Source organism: Colias croceus, chromosome 18 (assembly GCF_905220415.1).
Source record: "Colias croceus chromosome 18, ilColCroc2.1".
NCBI lineage: Eukaryota > Metazoa > Arthropoda > Insecta > Lepidoptera > Pieridae > Colias > Colias croceus.
Window position 1 is genome coordinate 7,688,380 of NC_059554.1, and position 16,863 is coordinate 7,705,242.

A 16,863-nucleotide genomic window follows, 5' to 3' on the forward strand; every position below is an offset into this window, starting at 1 on the left:
AGAGAGCAGCGTCGTGAAGTGGTCGTGAAGCAATTGCTGCGCGAAGTAGCTTGGTCTGTGCATACCCGCCTAATGAATATACTGGCTGATCCGGGCTGATCACACAGGAACTTGAACAGGAATTTTGTTGACAAAATATGTCACTTTGATTATAAAAAATTCACACTTGCGATGTTGAATATGATGCAATGTCATAATATTTAAAATAAGTGTTTCGTAGGATTTAAAAGTAACCATGCCTCGTCTTCGTATAGCAAGTGCTGTACAGGAAAACTGGATTCGGGATGATAAAAGCGATCAAAAGGTGCTTCATAATATAGCTACCTATTATAAACATTCCTAAAGTTCTTATTCCTTAAAATCTAGCGCCTTATACACGGGCCATCCCCGCTGTACGTCAGCTCAAGGCTGTCTGTACAGCAGAAAAAAAGACTTTGATATAGCAGGTGGCATTTTCACACACGTCCTCTCGTAAACTTCGTTCGATTTAAATGCCGTGCTTGATGCGCGCACGATAGTCAGTCCAGCACCGCAGCCTTGAGCTGACGTACAGCGGGGATGGCCCGTGTATAAGGCGCTTATGGCGCTTAAAAACTAAAAACAATTAAAATTGCGTAATTTGTTTTAGGAATCGATTGAACAAGAAACATTCTTACAAGATATATCAATCAATGAGGAAGATGATTATCCTGTCAATAATGAAACGAAACTATTTACGTAATTATGATATCTTTTAAAATTAAATGTAACACAGTACAACCTACTATAGTAATCCATCGCGTAGAGTACCTAACTCTACTTTGAGTGCTTACCTAACTATAAAAAACTTTATATAAATCTAGCTGCGCTCTGCGGTTTCACCCGCGTGGCTCCGCTCCTGTCGGTCTTAACGTGATAATTTAGATCCTATGCCTTATAGCCTTCATCGATGAATGGGCTATCTAACACCGAAATAATTTTTCAAATCGAACCAGTAGTTTCTGAGATGAGCGCGTTCAAACACACAAACAAACAATACAAAACAAAAGTACTGTTCCGACTTAGCTCATTAGCTGAAATTTTGTCACATGCTTTATCTGATATATTTAGCTATAAATAAGTGAATTTAATTAATAGTTACACGATATTTCAGTTTATCGTATCTGCAAGCTTCTCTGTTCGCTTCTGTGGTTGAAGATATTATTACACAAATCCGTATTCTTGGTTTGTATTTTATGCACAGCATATTGTAGGTAATCCACATAAAATATTGTACAAATTTGGTATTTTGAATTGATTCAGAAGAAAATTATTTTACTAAATATCCACTTTCTGCAATTAAATAGAGATGAAGAACCTCTAAAATATCAATGTAAAAAATTAAGACGGGCTGAAAGTAGATACAAGAAATTTCAAGAATTCGTTTTTCTTCATTAGTTCTTCAAGAATCACATTTATGTACTTGAGTAGCTTTACATGATACATAGCTTACAATTTACATTATAATGCTAAAATACTTTGCAGTTGAGTGTAACAATGAATTACGGATTATCAAGACAATGTCGGATATGAAGTTACTTCTAGCCCTAAAGTATAGAGTGGTTCAACCGAAAGTAACCGATGAGTTAACTTCTATCGACCCCAAAAACTTGGATTGCAATGAATACAAGTTGAACAAATTGGATGCGGATAGGTATGATTTCTGTAGCATAATTAAATTATATCAGGCAAACGTTTATTTACCAAAACATATAAAATATGAATGATAAATGGTTTAGAAATAAGTCATACGTCTACCTAACGGTGCATTTACATCAAAGGGGCGAATATGTTCATTCTAACTCCACTATATCAAATTCTTTTAGTGTAATACACCGTAGAGCATTCGTTGTTCTGATGCAATGGCTCCTTATCCAAATAAAATAAATAACTACGTACTTCCAGAAAATTCTTCGCCAACGCAATGGCTACGATTTACGTCGACTTGTCGCTGCACAATAGATACGAAGCTCTGAAGGATACGGTGAATGCCATGGTTGGGGTGCTCGAGTATCGAGTTGCTATTGCAGAAGAAGAGATTAAAAATAGAGGGTTATTTTTTATTCTTGGTTTTTGACCAATATATTCACTTTATAATTATTATAGTATACCTGGCGCACCCACAGCTGTCTGTAAAGTTATGGAACATATTTAAAAAAATTGTAGGAAGTGACGCTGATTATTATTTACAGAATTCGACACGAATGCAATAAACAATTGCGCCAGCAGCGTAACCACATCAAGTCTGTTATCTATGATACTAATGCTACAATAGAAAAACTGAAGAACAAAGTTGAAGTATGCACTCTAAGCTAAGCCTACTTAAACATTTATATTTTAGTTGAAACAAAGGTCGATGAAGGTATTGTGTAAAATATATTGTAATTTGTAGACTAGCTACTCAAAATCGCAGGTGGAACTGCGACTTTGAGTAGCCAAGAGAGAAACCCGCAAAGTTCTCGTTCCTGGGGGATATCCGGCACAAAACCCTTCCTATATCCCTTCTCAGTTCCTGAACTATTTTTGAAAAAAAAAATCTATTAAAATCGGTTTAGTAGGTTATTTGTGAAGAAGAGACAGATGTACAGACAAACAGATAGACAGATAATTACTTGTGCATTTATATTTTTGGTACTAACCTGTACGGTTAGCCTGTATTAAAACCAATTAAGGAGTTAATCCATTAAAAGGAAATCTTGTAAAATACCTATTGTTGCAAGCTACATCATTTGACGAAATAATCTGATGCAGGATGCAACTCTGAACGCCGAAACTGAGAGTCGCTACATCGAAAACTGGCAACGCGCGCGAACAGAACAACATCTCCAAACTATACATGATACTGAGGAAAATCCGTCACGTACTATAGAATATTATAAGCAAAGAACCGACCACGAGCAGAGAGTGCACACTGAAGTCGAGCTGTTGATTAACATTATTATAAATGTAATTTTAAAATTTTACCTTCACTACCTTTAGACGTACCTAGGTTTTATGTCACGATTCATGATGAAAACATTGATGATAGAATTAACGGTAGCCGTCACCATTTATTAACAAGAGATGAACGACAAGATAGTCATAGTAGTAGTACCAACAATATAAAATGTTATTTACAGGAAACTTTAGAAAAAGTTGAAGATTGGATGAATAAGTACGATAAGGATATGGAAGGTATAGATCTTAAAATACAAATTAAGAAAAACGAATATCAAAATATGTATGATCGACGAGTTAACCTTGAACAAACGGTAATTATCAGTGATTGTATAGTTTTTACAAAAGCAAATGGCAGCAAACATTTGTAAAGATCGCGATAAATACGCCAGTTAAATAATAGCTTTTTCTTACTTCCTTCTTTTAATATTCGTGGCTGGCAGCAAACCTCCTTTTGCTACTCGGCATTCCAGTAAATTTAATTCATAGTTATTTTTTTTTAATATCGATTAGAAGTTGTATACATCCTAAAAACCTGAGACTAGCTACTGAAATAGCTTGAAGATATGTCTGCTAAGACATTGCACTTCCCACATATTGCAGTCGCGTATTGGTGTTTCGTGAAAAGCTCCGCAGTTGACGCTCTTTCAATGAAATCTGGCCAATCCCACTTTTTGAGATATACTTACAAAAATCGAATTTAGTATTTTTTGTTTTATGGCATTCATTGTTCGTTTATTTATTAGTCTTTGTTTATTAATTTCTATAAAATTTTCATCTATTTTTGAAACAATCATAATTACACTATATTTTATTTTCGCAGATCGAGAATCACGACAAGCTGATGAAGGACTGGATTCACTTCAAAGAAGAACGCGAGAAGGCAAGATTGTATCGTGAAAAGATGACCAAGTCCGCCATTACCGTGCAAGCCTGGTGGAGAGGTCTGCTCGTGCGCCGGCAACTCGGACCCTACAAAGTTGCTAAGAAACCCAAAGGAGCTGGTGCGAAGAAGAAGTAGTTTATAGTTTTTATTGTATCAAGTGTTTGGCTTTGTGGCTGTCTTAGTTTTTGTTTTAATGGAATTATATTGTTTTAAATAAATGTGTTTTTGTGACCTTTTGCTTCTCATTTCCATAATACTCGGGTACCACCAGAAGGACGGTACCCGGATCTTTGGAAGGCTTACGTGGGGATACGGATCCAACACGCAGAGGCCCTTTCGAGACTATTAATGTGTTGTGGGACACCAGCCGCAGCCTGCCCATGACTGCACTATAGAAATACAGCCCTAGGCAGTCTGCGGCCGATGTAGGACTATTGCAGGGTATGGAAATTTAATAATTGGGCTATGGATTGGGATGCTAAATGGACTGGTACTGGGGACTATGGGAAACTATCAACTATGGCACCTGCCTTTATACTAAAAGAAAGTAAAAATATGTTGGCAGGTGGTGACTCGCCCTCTCACTGTATGGGCCCCCGAAATAAGTCGCTGCAATAGTGCGACAAGGGGGCAACATATTGTGAGCAGCTAAGGGTGGAGAGGCGTCCCTGGACTTTAAACTACGATCACGCGCTGCCTGAGGGTCCAGCATCACGTGCCCACTCGCCACTTATGATTCGCATCCACCCTTCGAGCTAAAAGCTCTCGCGACTCCACTCTGGCTGGCCGGTTAAGGCAAGCCAGAGGTGGGGGTCCTGTCCTCGTCAGGCTTCACTCCGACCGGCCGGTAAAGGCAAGCCGGAGATGAAGACAGAGGCCTCCCCCGGGACCACTCGGTTCCCGCGGGGTCGCTACTCCCCGACACCCCGCCACAAGGTGTCCTGCAGGTAGACTGATTGCACGGGTGGAATATCTATTATCACGTAAACAATAGATATCCCAACCGTGGGCGATGGGTTCGTCACATCCCTATGCCCTTACCTTTTGCTATATATATATACATAATATATGTTACCTTTATTATATAGTATTTATGTTAGATAGTATTGTTGTATACAATTTGTATACGTAGTATTATTAGTCTGTGATACAATAATAAATCGTTTTATTTTATCCCAACATACCAAAGTAAGGTGGGACCAGTTTTTGAAAAAAATAAGGTTTATTTTTTATAGCTGGACCACAGAGCTGGACGCTAGCGGGTTCGAATCCCGCCTGTTGATCGTTTTTTTTTTCTAAAGGTAACTATTATAAGATATCAATTTCAAAGAATTGATACATTTCCGGTAACATATATGTACAATGTACATATCAGTGTAAACACAAGGTTTGTTCAAATTTTAAAAGAGTATTCAGATGAAAATTTGTAAAAATATTTATTATCTCACAGTATTATCCTAAGAGGCATTATCTAGTACCTACCTTTCAGTGTTGCCAATTAACGGAAAATTTTCCGAAATGCAACATTTATATTTAGATTCTATTGTTGCACGTATTATTCAAACAAACCACAGAATTGTGATTCAAACCCAGTTCAAACTTCAGACCCTTTTCAAACCAGTGAGATATTTCTGTCCACGTACGCTGCGCTGTAATTTTTCGCAATTGTTTATTGCACCGACAAATGATATCAACCTCAACCCATATTTATTTTTACAGCCATTAAGACTGTACATTAAGAGCTATCTTTCCAAAAAGTTTTTAGTGATAATCTTTTTAAATATTAAATTATTGAGGCAGTTCCTGTTTGACATTTACAGCATGATTCGGAACGCATCAGTCGCAATGCCATTTTGCCATGACATGATTGCCATGTCAGTTCGTTTATGGTACGCGGTTCTGTATAATTGGCTGTGTTATAAATTGAAATTAAAATAGTCGTTTTTAGTGGATCGAACTTCAAATTAGTGGTGTGAAAGTTTTGGTGTAGTGCTTGTAAATAAGTGTAGGAAGCGATGAAGACTAAAACTGATAAAAATAAGAACGGCGAGAGCGACACAGAGGTATGTTTATAATTTTGATTATCTTTATCTTGTCATAATTGGCAATTTCTAGGTATTTCTTCATAACTTATTCAACGTCTTTGACTGTAATTCAATAGCAAGAAAAGCATTATACACCCATACTTTTATTTTAGTAGGTTGTGATGTAATTTATGTAAAAAACTATGCCGTAACGTAAGACAACCAACATGAACGTAAACAATACGGCATTGTTATAATATACTAATTAGAAAGAAGTCTTGGGCTTTTAAACGAAATATAGCAAATTAAATGTAGGTTATACTCGTAGCAGGAAGATGTTTTGAAAGAGTTTTCAAAAAATAACCTTTAGTGGTGATTGGTAAAAGGGTTTGAGTTCAATCAAGAACAATTTTAATTGGACTGAAAGCAATTTACGTATTAACGTTTCTTTACATAGAGTATAATAAAAGACCATTAAACATTCCAAGCACACCACAGACACAAGTCTTAGGTTCATTTTATGTTTGTTAGTTACTATTATAGTATTTTCATATCGATGTTTATAATTATTTCTTAGATTACAAAATAAAGTACAGATGGAGCATGACAACCGCCCGTCGCCCTTGTCAAAGAAAATACGAAATCAAAAACAAATACGTCGCTGCACCAGTGCTATAGCGCATTATAGTGTCATGCAATACGTCAAAAAGGGTTTGCAATTTTAGTAAAAAAATGCCGTCTTGTGATAATAAAACGCTGTAAAATTTGTTCCCGAAAACAAAAAAAAAACGATAAAACATCGTTTCACAGGTTTTCTGTAGATTATTTGGCTGATTTATTTCTTTAATACGAATAATAATTTTACAGATATGAAGGAATACAAAACTTCAACGTATGTTGCCAGTATTTTGGAAATGAATTTGCCATTTTTATTGGTAAAACGGTAAAATGGTTAAAGGATCTTCAGGGTAATGCTGTTGGATTTTTCGATCGTGAATGTGATTATTTGTATAGTGCACTACAGGTTCATGTTAATTATTAGATTATTTTAATAAGCATAATACATTATTTTGTTACTTTTACAAAGCTTAAAAACGTCATAGTCGTTTTCGCTAGCGATTTAATTTATGTGAACTCCATGATGGATATGATGAAAATAAAGTGTCCCGTATTCTCGACTAAACTACCGCTATTCGTATTCATATATTATGAAAAATAAAAAATAATATAATTATTATAGTTAATATTGAAACTTTTTTTATGTAATTTATTTAATAAAAAATTGAATACAATTTTTTTGTCCATATATAACTTTAGTAGGCAGGTACTTTATGTAATAAAAGAATTTAAATAAAAATTAAAACTTGACTTCTCATTTATGTATATTATTAGCCTACGTCACTACCGCCACTAACATAATAATTCAGATCATTGCAATGAAACTTCACAACTCAAAATCGGTCCAACGGTTTATACTGCAGGGCGTGTCAAAGAAATATTATACATACATCCATAAACTCGAAAAACATAACTCTCTTTTTTTTGTAGTCGGGGAAAAATTTGGGAAATTTTTCAATATCTGGCAACATTACACGCACACAGAAGCACCGTGTACGTACAGTGCAGCGGCGAAATGACAGCACACATAGCTTTATTGAAAATGACGATAAATTATTCGGTTTAGTTCGGCAACGCTCCATCTGTCTTTTATTTTGTAATCTAAGAATTATTTAAATAAGATTTGGATAGTAGTGACAAGAATAATATACATATGCATATTTCAAATAGATATGAGGGTGTCAAAGTGTTCATGGTATGTCTAGAGAATAGTGAAACCACAAATTAACAGAAGATGTCCAATTTACTTCTTCACTATTTTATTTTAAAAATTTAGAGTGATAAGTCATAATGCTAAGATAACTTTAGACATCTAGTAAATAATGAATGAAGAAATTGATTGGTGAGGCTATGTTAATAAGTAGGATGATTGTTGCAATGCAGTGTTCCTATTTCTGCATATCTAAAATCTATAGAGAATAAATCCTAATTCCTAACCTCACTACCTTAATGAGGATGTTAGTAACCCAATTTATTTGTTCACTCTTTATTTCACTAGTTTTGGGATAGTTTCACCATAGGTTTCAAAATAATTTTCATTGGATTGTTTAGTATAACTGCAGTAAAAATAGCCTGTATCTCTTGTTAGCCCCTTAACTATCTTCAGACACAAAAGTCATATGAATAAATTGCTTTCTTGCGCCATGAAAGAAGGACAAACAAACAGACACTACATTTGTAATATTAATAAGGACTTGTACCTGTCTTTCTTACAAACTGATAGAGAAAATGAAAATATGTTATTGTATAAGCTGTCAAAACATCCCAGCCATTTCTTCTAGCCTCGCTTGAGTTTAGTACATATATTTTGTACTATGCTGTCTTCTGCTATTATTTCATGTTGTTTTTTTTAGTAAATCCATATTATGTGTAGCATATATACAGTTTGTAACACAAGTACATACAAATTCTCATTATGAAAAACGTGATCCACTTTTGAGTCAAGTGAGCTACAATAAGGAAGTTTGTAGCCCCACGCAAATATCCTTATCCTAGTTTGCTCAACAAGTTCTGTTTACAAGTATCCTATGAAATCCAAGGTTCAATCTATTTGTATTCCAAAATTCATGCAAAGCCATCTATAAAGTGGGTCAAGTGCAAAACTTTGCAATGAGACACACAGAGTGTATTTATATAACATTATTATGAAAGTATGGGTACCCGTTTATTACTGTTTGAAATGAAAAGTAAAAGTGAAATTATCAATTTGGCACCAAAGAGATGTTGCGATAATGTATTTTATGCGAATGTTAAATAAAGCAAGGTTTGTTTATGTGACGGTTTCTTCAATGACCACCAATGCCATTCACGATTTTGTAACATAATGCGTTATAATAATAGAGTGTATAATCGCGTTATTAATTTGCCACGTGATGTTTATCGTCGTTTCGCTGAAGATTTGGCACCACTCTCTATTTTCATGCAGTTGATCTTTGGCGGTTTCGACGTCGCCAGTCGCGAAACACCGGTTCTTTAAACCAATACTTAGAAAGTGCAGTGTATTTTATTATATTTTATACGCTTCCCAAGTTAATAAATTTCGACGCACATACCTACAATATACATGTGCTTGTTGTTAGTAAATAATTAACTTCTTTTGTTTACTTCGTGTTTATTATTTAAATATACGTAGCAATTATAGAACAATAACATTGTTCGTTATTGTGCTATATTTTGTTATCTATTTCAATTATTTCAAGTAGGTGTTACGTGATATAGTCAAGCATAATAATTAATAGGTCTACAACAAACTTAATAACTTGTATTGTTTTTAGACTTTAGTACTTTCCGTAGAAAATATTCACTGAAGACGCATTTTCAATCCATCTACAATCTAAATACATACTTAGGTACTTAATTTTAAATAACGCATTTTCCGACTCTGCAACTAGGTATATTGAGATGAAAATACTAAAATAGTATAACAAGATAATGAATCTCGCGTATTATCTCATTGTGTATTTTATTGTTTTGCTCACCTTGTAGAGCGCGCTGTGCAAATCGAGATCCTAGCGCGTTTGTGAATAATCAAAATACACTAAATAAGGAAGATAATTTAGAAGCTTAACCGCGAGGACAGAATTGAGAAAATGTAAAATGAATATTTTCACACAATGGCGGTATCTACCTTTATGAAACATTATTAAAGTATGCTGCCATTTCCTTAATTATTATTGTATAAACACAAAATTTTAAGTTAGATAAAATAGTTTGTTTTATCTCGGTTGAAAATAGACATGTTAAATTAGTTAGGTATGTGGAAACTTAAAACTCCTTAAAATTGATCCTCAATGATAAACCCTTTCTGATCTGTAATAGGGATAGGAAACGCTACGTGTCTTCATACAATACGAGTAATATAAAGATTTAATTTTGCCGGAAATAACATAAACGTTGTACCTAATAAAATGTAGGTAATCCATTCAATTTTTACTAATTTGTTATCATGAGTGGTTTATCTAGGACCGCAAACAGTATTCTTATAGCTTACACCTACTTACTGAAGAATTTGCGTGTTCGGTTATTAAAAAATAAATGTTTACATTTTAGAGGTGTTAAGTAAACTACACAGAATTACTTTAAAAAAAACTGCGCGTAGTTACTCAGGCCCCGGAACCCCAGACACAAAAGATTAAATCTATTGTGTCTGGGACCGATTGGGCCGCTTGGGGCTCAATGGGTTAAAACATGTCTTATGTTTGGTATGAGACTTTCTCCGATACAAAGAAATAATATAAAGGTATGTCATATAACTACCATCAGTGTAGAATTTGTTGTGAAATACGTTTTCTGCACATTTAAATGCCGTTATATCTTTAAATAGATAAGTAGGTACTTAGTATGGACGTAGCGATATCCGTGTATATTATATAAATAATAATATACTACAAGAAACGTAAGAACGTGTTGTATCGTGACCAATTTTTTAATTCACCATAGTCCTGTTAACTTTAAGCGATCTCGCTTTCAAAATACCAAAATTTGCGAAACATTCGTTTCTGCGCAAACACAGAACTTTCACGTATACGTGGGATTTCTTTTACCTTTTAAAATTTTTAGCACCTAGGTTCCGCTCATCACTATTAAAATCTCCGAAAAAGAAGTTTCATGTAGGTAATTACGTATTTGTTTATAAATGCAAAATCAGAGTGTTAAATTTTTCATTCAAGTGTTGTTTAGTGTAGCGGTGTGTAGGGAGATGAAATTAAAGATAGCGGCCAATTAAATTTTATATTTCTTCTAAATTACACAAAAATATACTATTTATATTCACTAACTACAAAACGTGGGTCGGTGGCGCGAGCTATGGGACAACTGAGGGGCGACGCTATGTGACTGTGCGACGCGGCCGAAAATCCTGCGTCAGCACAGCACCTACAATATTCCCCCCTTTTCAAAAAAAAAAAATGTGGAACATTTTTAAACAAAATCAAATTAAATTATCTTTATTTAGATTACTAACTCGCACAACGAACCCTAACAATTCTGCTGACAGACAAAAAATAACAATGTGAAACATAATACTAGATTAGTTCAGGAGTCGGTGAAACATTTTTATAAACACACGAACATTTATTTTAAAAAAAGATACTTAACATATAAAAATTACTAGTCTGCAGCTATGGTGTTTGATATAACGTTATGATGTCCTCTCTTGGCATCATTGCGGCCATTTGCCAACAATACAATCTAATAAAGTCCTACGATCGAACAACATAACATTACATACACACAAACATTATAATGTAAAGTAACATTATTAATAAAAAATACGCAATGTATAATATTAAGGTATCATGCACCTAGTACATTAACATGCAAATAAACATTTACAATTAATACGAAAATATAATTAAAATTGTTCCCGTCTCTTACACTATGACGATAGATACAATAACAATGCCATATATGAAACGTCATGACATTAAAATTTTAATAACACACAAAGAAATATAACTGCAATGAAAATTATTATGATTCCAAATATATTAATTTTATTTTCCAGCTTTGAAACATTGGAAATACTTTCATTAATGACAACACTTTCCTTGGTTTGATTTAATCCCATAGTAAAATTGTAAAATATTGTATATAGAAAAATAATTGTATAAAATGTATATTTTTAGTTGTATATAGTTTGAAAATAAAAATGTTGAATAAAATATTTAAATATAACCATTCTTTAAATTCAAAGAATTACGTGACCTAAAACAACAACATACAATTTGCAACGTTGCATGGTTGCAATAACAATGGCTATGTACATGATTAAAACATAAATTTACTTGGCGTTTTTCGTATTCGCCCTGATCGTGTAACATAATTTTTACAGCTGGATTTGTCTGTCTCAAACGTTACCTTTTTAATTACCTTTTTTGTATGTAGCGAATCATTAATTTTACTATCACTAATATTAACAGACTTACCTGTGAACTTAGTCACAATATTATTATCATCAGGTAAAACGTATGCAGGTTTTAACCTATCTACTGAAACGTTAAGTTGTCTGTCCATTAATTGAATTTTAAAAGTTTTATCCTTTCTACTAATGACACGATATGGCCCATCATACGGCGGTTGTAATGGTTTCCGTACGGCGTCATTTCTTAAAAATACATATTCGCAATCAATTAAATCTTTATGAATGAACATTTTAAACGGTAATTTATTAATTCTAGGTACCGGTTTCATACTGTGTATAATCGACCTCAATTTTTCAACATAACTATGTTCGTCACACGGTTTTATATTACTTGTGTCATAAAAATCACCAGGCAGCCTTATATTACTGCCATAAATCATTTGAGCTGCAGTTACGCCTGTGTCTAATTTAACAGTTGTGCGTAACCCTAACAATACTGTTGCTAGTTCATCAACCCATGAATTACAATTTAAACGAACCATAAGCGCTGCTTTTAAAGATCTATGCCAACGCTCTACTGCACCGTTGCTCTGTGGATGATATGGGGTGGTCCGCAACTTTTGTATTCCCATTAATAACATAAGCTGCTTAAATAAATTACTTTCGAATTGTCGACCTTGGTCACTTGTAAGCCTAAGGGGACAACCGAACCTACAAATCCAACCCTCATACAACACCTTTGCCACAGTCTCCGCAGTAATTTCTTTTAAAGGAAAAGCCTCGGGCCACTTGGTGTACCTATCTATGATTGTTAGACAATATCTAAACCCTTCTGATGAAATTGGCAATGGCCCTACAAGATCAATATGTATATGCTCAAAACGGCTCGAGCCTTGAAAACTTCCTAAATCGGATACAGTATGTTTTGAGACTTTAGCTCTTTGGCACTTAATACATGTTTTAGACCAAATTCCTATATCCTTATTCATTTCTGGCCAAAAATATCTATCTGTTACTAATTTCTTTGTGGCTCTAATACCCGGGTGACTTAAATTATGCACAGCATCAAAAGCTAAACGTCGAAATTGTTTAGGTAAATATGGTCGAATTCTATCTGTGGATATTTCACAATAAATTTGTTTATTACAATCGAACATTGCAACACGCTTAAGTGTAAATTGACTGTTTACGTTTGACCGGTGTCGCATTTCTGCAAGTTGTTCATCCGTTTCCTGCGCTCGGGCGAGTTCTGCGAAATCTAACACGGTGGGACATGTTATTGTTTCAATTCTCGATAACGTGTCAGCGACTATATTTTCCCTACCTGTTACATGACGAATATCTGTACAAAACTCACTAATAAACATAATTTGCCTAGTTCTTCGAGCAGTTTCCCTATTTGTACCTATTTTACTAAATGCAAAACAAAGCGGTTTATGATCTGTATAAACTATTAATTCGCGCCCTTCAACCATGTTGCGAAAATGAATAATTGATAAATATATCGCTAACAATTCTCTATCATAGGTACTATATTTTCGCTGAGCTTCCGTAAGTTTACGTGAAAAATATCCTAAAGGTTGCCAAATATTGTTAATTTTTTGTTGTAAAACTGCACCTATACACGTATCTGAAGCGTCAGTCATAAGAGACAATGGAGAATCTAAGGAAGGATATGTCAACAAAACTGCATTTTTCAAATCGATCTTACATTGTTCAAAATTTTGTTCTGCTAATTTATTCCAATTAATTTTACTTTTGTCTTTCCGTTTCGCACTACCAAGATATTTATTTAACTCTGACTGATGTTCAGCCGAGTGAGGAATATGAGATCTATAAAAATTTAACATGCCTAAAAATCTTCTAAGTTCTTCTATAGTACTAGGCTTAGGAAAATCTAAAATTGCTTTAACCTTGTCTTCGAGCGGCCTAATGCCCTCGGTAGAAACTTCATAACCTAAAAACTCTAATTTTTGCTGACCAAAACTACATTTTGAAAAATTGATAGTTATACCGAATTGATTAAAACGATCAAAAACTTGCTCTAAATGTTCTCTATGCTGACTTTCTGATTCTGAACTGATAATGACGTCATCGATATAAATAAATAAGAAATCTAAACCTTTTAAAACTGTTTCTTGCATGAAACGTTGGAAAGTTTGCGCAGCATTTCGCAAACCAAATGGCATACGCATAAATTCAAATAAACCAAAAGGTGTAATAACTGCTGTCTTTTTTATGTCATTTTCTGCAACAGGCACAGAATTATAGGCTCTATTAATATCTAATTTAGAGAAAATTTTCTTATTACCCAAAATATATGTAAAATCATGTAAACGTGGTACTGGATAACGATCTGGTTTCGTAATTGCATTTAAACGTCTATAATCACCGCAAGGCCTAATATTACCATCTTTTTTTGGAACTATATGTAGTGGACTTGCCCAAGGACTACTACTCGGTCTACAAATCCCTAACTCTTGCATAACAATAAATTCATTTTTAGCCTTTACGTACCTGTCAGGAGGAAGCTGCCTCGCTCTCGCATGCACCGGCGGTCCTGTCGTCTCGATATAGTGACAAACATCGTGTTTTGGCGTCTCTTTGTAAGAAATAGGTTTAGTTAAATCAGGGAATTTATTCAATAAATCGGAATATGGACATTCCATAATTGTTTTTAAAGTGGGCACAGTAGAATTTGAGATATTTCCCTTAGTACTCAAATTAGTTACTTGATCAATCAATCTACGTCCGTTTAAATCAATTAATAATTTATGATTAGCTAAGAAATCCGCACCAATAATTGGTTGCTTAACATCCGCTAATATAAAAATCCAACGGAACGGTCGTCTCAGACCCAAATCTAGAGACAAAAAATGAATACCATATGTTTTAATTTCCGTTCCATTAGCAGCAAATAATTTATATTTATTACCTTCTGCATAAACCTTACCATACACCACACTACGCGGGATGACGGACACATTTGCACCACTATCAACTAAAAAGTTTAGTCCTGAATTTCTGTCCAAAACACTGAGACGGTTATTTCTGTAGACTCGGTCGCAGGCACCCGTCGCTGGCTGCACCGATGCTAGTTTTCCGCTGGTTTCTCACGCTGACTAGGTTTCCAGTTGCACGGTTTCACACATTTCGTCGCTTTGTTTTTATATTTGTAATGGTATTTACAAAGCCAATTGGGATTATGCCTTTGATTACGTTGAAATCTACCTCTTGACCTGGATCGTGACCTCGTTCTAAAATTTGATGTATTATTTCTTGTTTCCAATCTTCTCAGTCGATTATTTAATTTTTCTATCTCACCAATCAAATTATTTTCTGGACTGTTGCTTAAACTGGACTGTTGAACTGCTGATACCGAGTTTAAGGGTGTCATGCTCTCCATAACTTTATCTGCTATTGATGCCAAAATATCTTCACTTTTACTCTCGGATACGGCTAACACAGCTCTTATTGCCGGCGGTAATAAATTTTGCCATAAAACTAGAAGTGTTTCTGTTGTTACTCGTCCACGCGCCAAATCTTGCATTTTCCTCATTAATTGTGACGGTTTTTGATCACCCAATTCCATTTCGCCAATTAATTTTTTTATTTGTCGATCTTCCGATTCTTCAAAAATTTGTAATAATCTTCTTTTTAATTTTTCATATTTCCCTGTCTCCGGCGGGCTAATTAAAATGTCCGTGACTTGCTCGATGACTTCTGGCGTTAATTTAGAAATTACTATTTGGTATTTCGCTTCATCTGACATTTTCTGTGGCGTTAAAACTGCTTCCGTTTGAATAAACCATATTTTCGGCGATTTCTTCCAAAAATCTAGGATGCGGGACGTAATGGAGACTGACGATAAACTTGCAAATTCTTCTTTAACCGGTTCCATGGTGATATTTAATTTTTATATGTACTTTTATGTGTTATTAAATTTTATTAAGTTATTTAAATTTTACCGCTGCCACCGCCCTGTAGTTTCTTCTTGAGTTGTCCGTATATTTATATTTATATATTAATTTTGAATATTTATTCTCCCTACTACACACTCACGTCGATATATCACGCCGGTCGAGATCACGTCGGGGTCACCAATTTAGTGTAGCGGTGTGTAGGGAGATGAAATTAAAGATAGCGGCCAATTAAATTTTATATTTCTTCTAAATTACACAAAAATATACTATTTATATTCACTAACTACAAAACGTGGGTCGGTGGCGCGAGCTATGGGACAACTGAGGGGCGACGCTATGTGACTGTGCGACGCGGCCGAAAATCCTGCGTCAGCACAGCACCTACAGTTGGAAGGTTTTGTAAAGAATCTGCTTGATCCAACACCTTTTTTACGACGATTTCTCAATATTACTTGTCTCAGAAGAGCAGCAACGATTATCACACCTTCACTTACTGCTATCATGTTGGCAAATGAAGAGAAAAATAATTGAATGCAAGAATCGCCTAAGAAATTTTTATATGTGCTGTTTACACCAAGAAAATTTTGTCAAGCAAAACTTGCGCAAAATATCAAAATGTAACGTACTGTTTAGACCATGCAGGTCTTGCTTCAATTTTATTGTATGCAAGAAACTTTCATCATGTCAATCAGTTTCAGTTGTTACACAGAATACAGAACTCTGTACTGGTTAATGTATTCAGCGATCTATCTTATTAAATGAATATTTATAGCCCGTTCATCATTGTTTGTTTTCACTGTGGTGGGTGTACGTTAAAATCTCCGGAATCAACTCGTTTATTTTCAGAAGACTTTGATACAGCATTGTCATAACACACGATTTGTTATCACGTTAAGTTTCATGTATTTCCCCTAAATTAATTAGCATGATTTACATTATGAGGTTAAGATGTTAGGCATCTAAAAACTTGGCGTTAAGTCTTCTTTATTGTTTTGATAGCTCTTATAAAATGTAAACAAACACTGGACGTAAATACAGCGTATAACAAGGAACTAATATTAAAAGTAAACACGGCATGAATTTAGAAACTAAGGT

At 34.5% G+C, this 16,863-nt stretch overlaps 2 protein-coding genes across 2 annotated transcripts in view; both read left to right on the top strand.

The window, feature by feature from the left end:
• The first annotated feature begins 218 nt into the window (after window positions 1-218).
• LOC123699474 (dynein regulatory complex protein 9-like) lies at window positions 219-4,023 on the top strand. The gene is made up of 9 exons (XM_045646416.1): window positions 219-304; window positions 629-717; window positions 1,133-1,203; window positions 1,504-1,672; window positions 1,924-2,070; window positions 2,211-2,316; window positions 2,770-2,964; window positions 3,138-3,269; window positions 3,779-4,023. The coding sequence occupies exons 1-9, from the start codon at window positions 236-238 to the stop codon at window positions 3,974-3,976; spliced, it is 1,176 nt and encodes a 391-aa protein (XP_045502372.1). The 5' UTR covers window positions 219-235; the 3' UTR covers window positions 3,977-4,023.
• Window positions 4,024-5,513: 1,490 nt separating this feature from the next.
• The window catches only part of LOC123699783 (serine/threonine-protein phosphatase 2A 56 kDa regulatory subunit gamma isoform-like), a 54,335-nt gene continuing 42,985 nt past the window's right edge, over window positions 5,514-16,863 (top strand). The window contains exon 1 of the mRNA XM_045646812.1: window positions 5,514-5,904. Coding sequence (XP_045502768.1) covers window positions 5,857-5,904 — 48 coding nt within the window. The 5' untranslated portion in view covers window positions 5,514-5,856. The remainder of the gene's footprint in view (window positions 5,905-16,863) is intronic.